The sequence below is a fragment of the Sardina pilchardus genome, chromosome 11 (genome assembly GCF_963854185.1).
Source record: "Sardina pilchardus chromosome 11, fSarPil1.1, whole genome shotgun sequence".
Classification (NCBI taxonomy): Eukaryota; Metazoa; Chordata; class Actinopteri; order Clupeiformes; family Clupeidae; genus Sardina; species Sardina pilchardus.
In genome coordinates this window covers 8,175,931-8,188,430 of record NC_085004.1, presented here as the reverse complement: position 1 = coordinate 8,188,430, position 12,500 = coordinate 8,175,931, and the positions used below count along the sequence as shown (strand labels likewise).

At 45.5% G+C, this 12,500-nt stretch overlaps 1 protein-coding gene across 1 annotated transcript in view; it reads left to right on the top strand.

The window, feature by feature from the left end:
• The first annotated feature begins 4,831 nt into the window (after window positions 1-4,831).
• The window catches only part of si:dkey-237h12.3 (teneurin-3), a 142,225-nt gene continuing 134,556 nt past the window's right edge, over window positions 4,832-12,500 (top strand). The window contains exons 1-2 of the mRNA XM_062549279.1: window positions 4,832-5,066; window positions 7,722-7,985. Of these exons, the coding sequence (XP_062405263.1) occupies window positions 4,853-5,066; window positions 7,722-7,985 (478 nt within the window). The 5' untranslated portion in view covers window positions 4,832-4,852. The remainder of the gene's footprint in view (window positions 5,067-7,721; window positions 7,986-12,500) is intronic.

Genomic DNA, 12,500 nt, shown 5'->3' with positions numbered 1-12,500 from the left:
GGGCTAGCATGTAGTAGCCTGAAAGTTGTGGGTTCAATGGTTCAAGTGCCCTTGAGCCAGGCACTTCACCCCAAGTTGCTCCGGGCACAGTGTAATCCCTTGTAACATAGTTGACATAATACAGTAAAGTCAAATTGGGCAAAAAGTGTCTGCTAATGTACTCTAGCAGTCCCTCTCAGTGGTGGTGGTGGTGGTGTTGGATGCTTGCTCCTCCTAGATATCTCCAGTGTTCATCCAGTGAGCTGTGCTGTGCTGTGCTGCTCTCTTTGTGTGGGGTCAATGGTACTCCTCCAGTGTGCTGTGCTGTGCTGTGCTGCTCTCTCTGCGTGGGGTCAATGGGGGCATCTGGCATACGGCTCTCGTCGCACATCCATCACCGTAAGTGAGGTGTGGTCAGGGGGGGCATTTCCTGCTCTCTCCTGCCCGCCGGCCCCTGTGTGTGTCTCTGGGCGCGTGGGTTTCTGCGCGGTCAGGAGTTTCTGGGAGGGCTCACGGGTCAGTGGAGGTGTTACGGGCCCACAGAGCACTCGTAACACACACACACACTCATCTCAGCTGAGAGGAGCTGGAGCAAGCACACACACACACACACACAGTCTCCCACATAGGCCATACACACTGTCTCTCATTAGTGTGATTTATACCAGCAGGGGCTGTCAGGTGACCTGCTGGATGTGATGTATCGTCCAGTGTCAGTGGAACACTTGTGAAGACACTGATGGGAAAGGAAGCAAGTGTTCTATCACTTAGTTGACCACACGCACACACACACACACACACACACACACACACACACACACACACACACACACACACACACACACACATACACACACACACACACACACGCACATACACACACATCTCTCTCTCTCTCTATCCATTATGATACGGGTCTGTTTCTCTTGCTAGTTATGTGACTGGTGGCTCTAGGCTCCAGTGCAGAGCTACCACAGGGCTTTGATTGAACCCAGAGATTGGGCCTTTGCTTTCGCACATCTCCTTGGGACGGGTGCGTCAGATACGGTAACCATCATCAGGCAATTTGGTCATCTGGTCATCTGACCTAAATGTTGCAATAAAAGCTACAACTGTAAATGAAGACGGTGTGCGCGAGCTTTCTACTTCTTTGGATTCAACCCAAAGATGATATGAGTTGCCCTGAGAGTGGGGATGCACATTCAACTGTACAGCTGTTTGGATGGCTGCCTCCACACAGCACTATTGTGGTAGTGTGATAGTGTGAGGGTGGTGAATATAAAGCCTTATTGACTATTGTGGTAGTGTGATAGTGTGAGGGTGGTGAATATAAACCCTTTTTGACTATTGTGATAGTGTAAGAATGGTGAATATAAAGCCTGATTGACTATTGTGCTAGTGCGAGGGTGGTGAATATAGTCTTATTGATTGTGGTAGTGGTGAATATACAGTAGTTATCGACTATTGTGAGGATGGTGAATATAAAGCCTGAATATAAAGACTGTTGTGGAAGTGTGAGGGTGGAATATAAAGCCTTATTGACTACTGTGGTAGTGCGGGTGCTTCCAGGCCTGCTGTGGAGAATGTAAACTGGTAGGGGAAATGTGATTGTGAGGTTTTCACAGCCTGCTAAAGCCCTCATCAGATCAGGTGTCCAGTAATCTGCAGATCTGACCAGCAGCTCTCTGGGTGAGGGGCCGCGCGTGATTAAGAGGATCATCTCACACATATGCCTTTATAGACAGGTGTCCTCCTGCGCCTCAGTCTGGGGCTTTACTGGTGGCCTTAGCTGCCATAACCCCCCCCCCCCCCCCCCCCCACACACACACACCACATGCACACACACACACACACACATAGACACTCACACTCACACCCACACCCACACACACCACTCACACACACACACATGCACACACAAGCACACACACACACACACACACACACACACACACACACACACACACATACACACACACACACACACACACACACACACACTCACACCTCATCTCACCCCGCCTGTTTAATCTGTTCCTGTGACAAGAGGAGGGAGGCCCAGGTGCCCAGGGAAGCGGGCAGCAGCAGAGCCGGAGTGTGTCTACTTCCACGATCAGATAAAGAACTCCGAGGTGCTGTGAGCAGGCGCTCCGGGGGCATTCCGTGCGGGAAAGATGTCTGAGACGCATTTCCCTCCGCGCGTGTAAGCTACACCTGTGGGGTTTTTTCTCTCCGTCTCTCTTCTATTCATGCTCTGTTCTCTCCGGTGGTGTCAATGCACACTGGCGCTCGCCCCAGGAGGGTCATTACCGTCCTCTCGGTCATCTCGCTCCTCTCGTCCTCCTGGCCCTCACGGTCCCGAGCACCGGCGACTAATCCCCCGCACTCAACACGGCCGCCTGGTACTCCCACGACTCACCAGTCCGTCCACTCTACTAATTATCCGCACATCTCCCACACGAGATAAGCGAGCAATTAGCGGAATCAGGTAGTGGAGAGAGAGAGAGAGAGAGAGAGAGAGAGAGAGAGGGAGTGTAGAGGTGCAGGGAATACCTACACACCCAGAGCACAAGCCTTAGTTATCTCTGTTGTAATATCTGTCACTTGTCGGCCTGGTTGGGGGTGGGTGGGGGTGTAATATGTCTCTGTTGTTGGTGTGGTTGGAGGGGCTGTAATATATGTCTCTCTTGTTGGCGTGGTTAGGGGTGGGGTGTGGGTGCTGTACTATGTGTCTCTTTTTGGCCTGGTTGGGGGGGGGGTGCTGTAATATATGTCTCTCTTGTTGGTGTGGTTAGGGGTGGGGGGGTGGGGGTGCTGTACTATGTGTCTCTTGTTGGCCCAGTTGGGGGGGTTGCTGTCATGCCGTGATGTGTACAGAAGCCTAATGATGCGAAGTGGGAGAGCCAGCCGCCTCCTCAGGGCCCCCTCCATGCACCGTATAGAATAACCAACACACACACGCGCCATGATAGAGTCCTCTATGCACCATATAGAATGACCAACTTCCTCTATGCAGCATATAGAACTAGAAAAGCACTCAGAGAGCGCAGACCGTCTGTATTGTTCTTCCTAGGTTGTCATACATTTGAACCTAAACTATTCAGATCGCCACTACGTGGTCATACCGTGCCATTACACCACTAAGCGAAACACGTAAATGGCTCCGGAATCCTGACAGTGTTACGGATCACTCCCTGACAATTTCATCGAAATCCATCCATTACTTTTTGAGTTATCTTGCTAACAAACAAACAGACAGACAGACAGACAAACAGACAAACAAACGCCGGTCCCCGATGAAAACATAACCTCCTTGGCGGAGGTAATAACCAACACACACTCGGGCCGTGATAGCCTCCTCTATGCACCATATAGAATAACCAACACACTCGTGCCATGACAGCCTCCTATGCACCATATAGAATCACCAACACACTCGTGCCATGATATGCTCCATGTATCATTGTACTCCACCACCAGTGGGGCTGTTGGCAAGTTGTCACAGCTGACCTAGTAAAGGAAGCGTAGCCCTCATTGGCTGCAGGCTAAGACTGGTTTAGCAGGGTAGGGTCTTGGGCTTGACTAGTAATTTGAGTCAGTGTTCCTGAAAAGATGTGGGGTGGTGTTGAACCCATAAGCCTGTATGGAGGTGGGGGTTTTATAGCTGTGCATGAATGAGCTTTGTTGACCTGATGGAGGCGTGTTGTGCCGAGCTGTGCGACTGAGGCTTGCGTGCTTGTTGTTGTCTATTTTTTTATTTTTTGCAGTAAACAGATTAAATGCTCTCCAGGTGTCCGTGGCGTTGTGGGTACGTGGGCCGTTTGTTTTGCTCGTCCTCAATCTACCTGGCAGTGGCGCGTTCCTAATGCGTCCCTCCTAAATGGGACGCCCGTAGTAGACGGCGGGCCGGCGCTGGGCCGCGTGCGGGGGTGATCCCGTTATGAATGGAGTGGATTAGTCAGGGAGGCGCGCAGAGAGAGGATGCCGTATCTCTGGGACTCACTTCACAACAGCACACCACCACGCCGCGCTGATAATCAGGTTTACAGGGAGAAAAGGGTGTGTGTCTATGTCTTTGTCTGTCTCGGTCTATTTGTGTGTGGAGATCTGAGCGTGTGTGTGTGTGTGTGTGTGTGTGTGTGTGTGTGTGTGTGTGTATTTGGAAGTCATGGTTTGGTAGGGTGTGGGGGTTGGGGGGGTCATGTCTGAATAGAGAGGCCCTAAAGTTTCCTTGGGGAGAGGGGGGGGGGGTATGTAGAGGCCTAGGAGGGATTAAGTGTGTGTTTTAATGGGGTTATATGATCACTCCAGTTCTCTTCCTCTCTCTCTCCCTCCCTCTCTCTCCTACTCTCTCTCTCTGTCTCTAACACTCTTTTCATTCTCTTTTACCCCATTCTATTCTCTACGATTCTTCACACCCTCCTCCCTTCTCTGTTTCCCCCTCTCCCCTCCCTCTCTCTCTCTGTCTCCCTCTCTCTCTCTCTCCCTCTGTCCTGTCTCTCCCTCTCTCTTTGATAAGGTGTTTGGGAGTCGAGGGGAGTCGAGGGGAGCGGAGGGGAGCGGAGAAGAGGTGTCCCTGCAGCAGAGTTGTGGAGTGTGGGGCGTGCGGCGCAGCATGTAGCCAGACATGGAGGCCAGGGAGCAGCAGCGCACCTACAGCTCCGTCGCCCGCACCGGCCGCAGAGAGCGCGCACGAGACGCCGCCACCTCAGGAGCAGGAGGAGGAGGAGCAGGAGGAGGAGGAGGAGGGGGAGGAGGAGGAGGAGGAGGAGGAGGAGGGGGGATGCTGACGCGAGACGCCGGCCAACGGGACTGGGAGAGGGAGCAGGAGCGAGAGCTGGAGAGGGAGAGAGAGAGGGAGAGAGAGAGGGAGATGGAGGGAGGCTACATGGAGCGGCGCCACACGGCCTCCTCCTCGTCCACTGCGGTCCTCACCCAGCAGTCGTACAGCTCCAGCGACACGCTGCGCGCTCTGGAACACTCGGACTCCGCCGCCACCGCCGCCAGCGCCGCCCAGACCCTGTACCCGCCGCGCCAACGCATGCCCGACATGGTGCCCCGCGAGCGCCACGAGTACCGCGGCACAGGTGAGCTCCACCCACCTCACACAGGTGCACTAGCGTCCAACACCGCACTAAAACACACTACACGCACTACACACACACCACACTCAGACACACACGTGCAGCAGGAGACAGCTCAGTGTCATGTGACAGCTGCAGGGTGGAGGGCAGGTGTGTATGGGCGGGACAGGTTATTATTATTATTATTATTATTATTATTATTATTATTTTCATTATTATTATTATTATTATTATTATTTTCTTTTTTAAAAAACAAAACCGGTCCTTCATCAGGACTCAGGGATGTATCACATGTCCTTACAGGTCCATGAGGCAGCTCTGGGATGCTGGGGTCCTTTCAGTGAAGCTGGTTATCACACACTGATATGCACCTGCTGAGATTGCTGGGCCGTATGGCACAGGCTCATTCAGTGATTGATTAGAGCTCTCAGGCGCTGTAGTTTATCAGGGTGTGTTTTGGGCAGCTGATAGCTACTGTAGATGGGCTTGGTGCGTCCATTAGCTACCTTGCAGATGACCTGCACAATGGCTTCATGAGCTGTGATGCGGGTAGTTTTGTGGGTAGCCACATTTTTAAATGTTGCCTTATTTTTTTGAAGAAAATTCAGGGAAAAGAAAACAGAAGTAAACAAAAGTGAATTGGAAATAAAATCCTAAATAATCCAGTTAATCATCAAAGTCAAGTTTCTGACGTGAAAACTTGAAACAGTATTTTTGGAGATGATGCCTTTTGTGGCCCGCGGTGTGGCATCAGGGCATGATTATGTTCCAAGACCTATTAGCCTACTATTTAATTTATATTTTAATTTATATTTCAGGGCGCTTGCATTATTTAATGAATTTTGTGTTTCTCAATGTTCGGAGCAATGTACAGATAATAAATGATATAATTATATATTACATGGCCTATTTTAGGTTTGATTCAGTGGTGAATATGATGCCATTGCCGTAAAAATAAACAAATAATATTATAGTAATAAACAAATATACAAATATTTCTTCTTTCAAAAGTTGGACTTATACATTTAATCAGATTACTGAACTGAAAGCCATCTCATTTAGTAAAACAGCCCTCCGGATAACCCCTGCATAGAAGTTATTTTAGCCCAGCTGTCAGAAAAAAAAAATATTATGATTGAACCTTGTTAATGTAACAACATTGAAGGGTTTTTTTTTTTTTTTTTTAATCTAATTCAGCCATATGTCATATTTTGTATCTTCAACGATTTGTGATTGAAACTGTTCTCATATTGCATTGAATATGGATATGTTGTGTCTAGTCAGTGATTTGCAATTACTGTAAATAAACAATATTTGAAAACAAATAATTGACTAACCGTTTCAAAAGATTAGTTTTGAAGTCAAACAAATAGACTGATACTTTGAGCAGTGATGGCTAATTTGATACGGCTACAGCATATTCAATTTAATCTAGTACATTCATTACGAAATGTTTTTAAATATTTGTTTTATTTTTTATTGTCAGTCAATGTTTCCTTTTCACTATTTTTGATATAGCTCTAAATATTAGTGGAAATTAAAAACTATATTCAAGAATAAAGTTGTTGTTTTTTTTGGTTGGTAATATTAATTCTAAAATATAAAATTGATCGAAATTGGTGCCGTCAGTAACTGTTACTTATTTTGAAGGATAAATAAGACTTCATATGTACCGGTTACTTTACCAGTAGATAAGTAAATAAGGTCGCGCTGTGATTTCTCTCTACTTTTTACATTTGTGAATTAAGCGTACAGCGGACTTTAAAAGAAAATAATCCAAACATAATTTGTTAATAAATAGTGTTTCATGAGCTCACTCCTGACCATTACGACAGGTCACACTGTGATTTGATTAATTTGTATTAAAAAAAGTTGTTAACAACATGTCTTTAGTTTAATGTAGTCATGCCACAGTGTGCTTCAAGCAGTGTTTATTAGTTCATTTTTTATTTTGAGCCCTATTTTATTTTTTTTTGTTTGTTTGTTTACTTATTCCGTTGAGTTCCATTTTCCCTTACTTCCTTTTGGAAACTTGTACCTTTCTTATTTATTTATCAAAATGGCTGGCTAACTATAACAGTACTCTGATGACTACTGTACCGATACAAATCAGCGACCGATTAGTTAATTTATTTGTTGTTCTCAGACTATTCCCCAATGTTAACTATGCAACAGTATCATTTTTGCTTCATATTGTCTTGAATGCAGAGCAGATGCATATAAGAGATTTCAACGGTGTCAAAGAGACAAATATCCAGAGACAAATAGCAAGATAAGGAAGTGTGTATTAGAATTATGAAATGCCATTCATGGTTGTGTTTGTTTGTATTTCTTTCTTCCTTCCTGTCTTTATTATTCGCATCACAACGTAGCTGTTTACACAAGGGAATAGCAGAACATGCCCGTACAGTTCCTAAATATTAGGGGAAAATAAACACATACAGACTGTGCATCACGTTGATGCATCATTTCAAGGTCTTTTCTCTAAAAAAATGTTTCTCATAATATTGTTTCTGGTTCTGGTTGAACATCATTGACATACTGTAGGTCTTGACAGTTACTCACCGTAACTCTTTTACCTGAATGCACCCAATACAGATGCACTGATCTGATAGTGACCCAATTTTGATGTGGCACCTTCCCCTTTTGACCTTTCAGCCCAGACCCTGTCACTGAGGCAGCTTGGGATATGCAACCCCGCTCCTCGCAGGGGGCTGAGCTTCTGTGCAGAGACCGGCCTATCACATGAGAGGGGCGGGGCGGACCACACCCCAGGCGGGCTCCCGTCGGACTGCGCCATCCGGCTGTGGGGCAGGGGGAGCCTGAAACCGCACGGCCCCGTGTCCCACCTGTCCAGCCGCTCCAACTCCGCACTCACGCTCACCGACACCGAGCAGGACAACAAGTCAGACAACGAAAGCGGTGAGTCTCTGTGTGTGTGTGTGTGTGTGTGTGTGTGTGTGTGTGTGTGAGTGTGAATATGTGTGTGCGTTTGCATTTTTTATGTCATGAATCTGCGAGTGTGCATTCATGTTCCTCTCAAGTTCTTCACTTGATCAGTGAAGTTTGTGTTATTCTGTGTGTGTGTGTGTGTGTGTGTGTGTGTGTGTGTGCGCGTCTCTCTCCTTCCCCGGTGTCTCAGAGACACAGAGTGTGTTTCTTTTTCTTTGCTGTGTTCGGTTTCTGTGTCTGCTGTTCCCTGGTCCCCATCGGGGATTTGCTCTCAAGCATACACCCTCTCACACACACACACTCTCGCTCTCACACACACACCCTCGCACACACTTAATCAAAGGGTCCTCAGAGAGGGACAAGCCCCCGAAATACATCAGTGCAAAGTCACCTTCATAATGTCTCCCAATTAGAGCCTGATTGGTGCAGGCCTGGGTCGGAAGTTCCTAATTGGACGAGAGGAGGGAGCGGAGCGACTGACTGACCAAGTGACTTGGTCCCAGGGGAGTTCTGGGAGTTGTAGTCCGTTACTGAGCCACTTGGCGATGAGGTGGGCAGTGACCTACCTGTTCAGTCTGACAGCGTGTATGCTGCCAGGGGTGCCGGCTCCATCCCCCCACAGACCCCCCCTCCGCTCCCCCATCAAAGACGGCTTTGTCGGGAGGCGCGGGGGAATTATTCACGGAGCCGAAGGTCTTCTCTCGCCTGAACAATCACCACGGCTAGTGGGAGAGAGAGAAAAAAAGCGAATGTTTCCTGGGTTTGAAGTGCAAATTTCTCCAGCAGTGGACTGGCACCAGTGGAGGGAAGAAGGGAAGATAATGGTGGCAGGGCCGGCAGATGCAGCGTGAATGTGCATTCCCACACTAAAACATCAGATGCTATCTAAGATACCTTATATTTTTTTGCCAAGTTGTGAAGGCAGCGTACCTGCATGCCTGATGCTGCCTTCAGCGCCCTGAATTTTATCGAATTATGAAGTCAGCCGTCAGAGTGGATAATGGTGTCTCAACAACCAATAAATGGATGACGGCGTACGGTGTTGATATCTTGCTAGGCCGTCCGAAATAGCGCTCATAACGGATATTCTTGAGGTCTACTGTATGGCAAGTGACTCTTTAGACAGTTGAAGGCAACCAGGCAGCTGACAGCAGCCGTCCATTTGAGTCAGACCCCTGGTGTTGAGTCTGAAGCGTGGAGTCTTCTGGAATGTGCAATCAGTGTGATGTAAGCTACTTAAGACCGGGGCATCATGTCGATCGTAAATGTGAGTTGGTGTGGGGCGGTTGCTGTTTAACCACTAATGGTAAATGTGTAGATTTATGTTCGAAAAATACTTGCCTTTGCAGGTTGTTTTTCCCTTATGTTTTTGTAAGTGTTGAATGTTGCATTTTCATTGCAGGCTGAGTACTAAACTATCTAATCGCACCTTGAAAATAGAATAACCTGGAAAGAAAAAAAATAATAAAAAAAGAAAACAAAACATGGCAAAATTGTAATTCACTGTGATCTTTCAGAACTAGAAAGGCCTGTTAATTGGAGGAATTGTTCCACAGGCATCGTAAGGGCTTGAAAAATAAACCGAGTACAAATCTTCAAAGGCCATGAAAAGAAATATTGTCTGTATTAAGATATATTCACACTTTGATAATGCATCAAGTACGAAAATTGGTTACATGAGAAATATATTTATTATTTAGTGGAAAGAGGTATCAGTGTAATAGTGTATCTTGCTTACAGTTGTTTTGGGTATTCATTTATTTATTACATTATTATGTAATACACATACATAATAATAACATGATAAAACATCACTGAGATTGTCTCCAAGCAATGTTGAATTTATTTTATTATCTACGTACAGTATATCATCTATTTTAAACTTGTTTGGTAAGTCATAATATAATAATCATGATCGTAAAGTGACATACAATTTAAAATGTCTCTACACATGCTTCAGACAAGAGTGAAGTGCAGATACTGTTTTTAATTATCACCATTGTTAATTGTTAATTAACCATGTTTATTAATTAGTCAGTGAAATCAGGGCAGCTGATTAATGCTGGGCATTACACTGTCACACAATTACACAGAACTGGACTATTACGTTTAAATCCAAACACCTGGTACTAATTTGCGTACATTTGCAAATCCCAGTCAGATTGAGCATCATTATATGAGAAGATAATTTGAGCCAGATAATAATGATAACAGGTAGTGTTTTTTGTTTGTGAAAGGAACTGCCTGACTTTCTCTGAATGAGCTATCTAGGTTTGTGTGTGTGTGTGTGTGTGTGTGTGTGTGTGTGTGTGTGTGTGTGTGTGTGTGTGTGTGTGTGTGTGTGTGTGTGTGTGTGTGTGTGTGTGTGTGTGTGTGTGTGTGTGTGACTTAATTTTCAACACCACTGAAATATCTCTAAATCACAACAGCAAATATAGTGTAAGCCTAGCTGATGTGTTGCAGCACATTCACTATATACTACACACTAAACACATTCCCCTAATTCCTTTTGACTGATTAATCATATATTTCACGCAAGCATACTGTCAGGCATCTCTCCTTGTTATTATTTCCCACTGTGGTTTTGTGTACTGTCCTATTATAAAACGTCTATGGATAGATAGATAGAGATAGATGGATAGATAGATAGATAGATTGCTACTTAATTAATCCCGAAGGATATTTTATAAAGGTTGCTGTAGTTTGCCTATGAAAAGGCTTGGAGTAGGCAGTAGAAAATGTGCTCATGATAATGTACTAAAGGCTGTCTGAGTGGTAGCATGTCAAATAGAACAGCCCCTTAATTGGGACAGAAAGAGGGCCCGTGGTCGGTCGGGGCGGCGGAGAGTCTTCTCTGTGAGGCGGCCGCTCGCTGCGCCCTAATTGGTCGTCCGCGCAGTAGGCCAGCGCGCGGTCACTAATGAGGCCAAACACAGGGCCGCGCGAGGACGCAGCTGGAGCCGGCTAGAAAAAAGAAGAGAAAGTTTAAAAAAAGAGGAAAGATTTATGTGTGAGTATAGATTATGAGCTGTTTAATTAACACTGCAACAATGGGTCGCGGCGCTCAGGGGTCAAGGTGAGAGTCCACTTGGGAGTTAAATCACAAGCACTCGCATGAGAGAGAAATTAATCTTTGCAATCGTCAGCATCAGGCTAAGTAGGTTAGCTTGTGAAATCACAGTGTAGTCCAGGGGTGGGTCTTTTGCATTTGAAAATACACTTGGCTCAAAATGTGGATACCTTGGAAGATATTTTATAGGCTCCTATTTGTTTTGGTTTAGTGACAGAACAGATTTCTACACAATAGGATATTCAAAGTGTTGTAAGAGTTGGGTGTGTTAATGGAAACAAAAAAAGACTGACATTGCACAAGTTAACATTTTATTCTCTATATTTCCTAATGATCTGATTTTGCTTTTACTATTGTACTTGCTTTCCACAAATAAATCAGTGGCTCATTGCTTGTAGAAATGCTCCCAGCTTACCGCCCTCGGAACCAAAAGAACCCAGCGGCCTCCTCCATCACAGACACAGAGAACAATAAGAGAATGTGTGTGTGTGTGCTCATGTGTGTGTGTGTGTGTTTGTTTGTATTTGTATGTTTGTTTGTATGTGTGTGTGTGTGTGTGTGTGTGTGTGTGTGTGTGAGAGAGAGAGGTTTGGTGTAATTTCCTGTAGCTCACAGGTCTTGTTGAGGAGAGATGAAAGCGCTCTTATTTGTATTCTGGCTAACACCACCGGAGACGCCATTGTGAGACGGAGAGTCAGACATCGTAATTACTGAAGGTGAAGTGAAGAGAGGCTGTATTCACCATATTTCCTTCCATTTTCTCTCTCTCTCTCTCTCTCTCCCTCTCATTGAGTGGAGTCAATTGAGTACAGGCAGTATAAACCACATTTTTTAAACACTGCGTCTGACCGTTAGTTCTACAGCACTAAACACTCACCTCTGTGTAAAAATGGCAACTGTCAGGTATTTGTAATGAAGAAATCCTTTCATGGCCTTTGCCTGGCTGTATCCTTTCTGCTCGGCCTCATTTTGATTTAAGAGCGCTTTGTAGCCTGACCTCTCACGATGAAGGCTCCCACCCAACTCATTGCATACTGTATACTGTATAGGTGCTTTAGATTTAAAAATGAAAAGCCTCGTCACAAGTTAGGGAATCTGAAAGCTCTGATTTGATCTGTTTGAGACTGTTATTGAAATAGTACACTTAGTTCAGGATGCTCTGCCTTGGCCTTGACAGCTTATTTGATGATATTTTCATGATATGATCTGTATCTTATAACAAATACAATGTGAAGATGGTAACAAGGATAAAAACTTGATTTTCACCAGAAAGGGACTTAAGTACCTCTTAAATCCTTGGCTCTGGGCTTTGAAATGAACTTGTAATTTCTCCAAGAAACTGAAAACTGAAAATAAACTCTTATTATTTTTTTGGGCCCACTTTTAGACATGGCAAACTTCACTATAATGGTTTC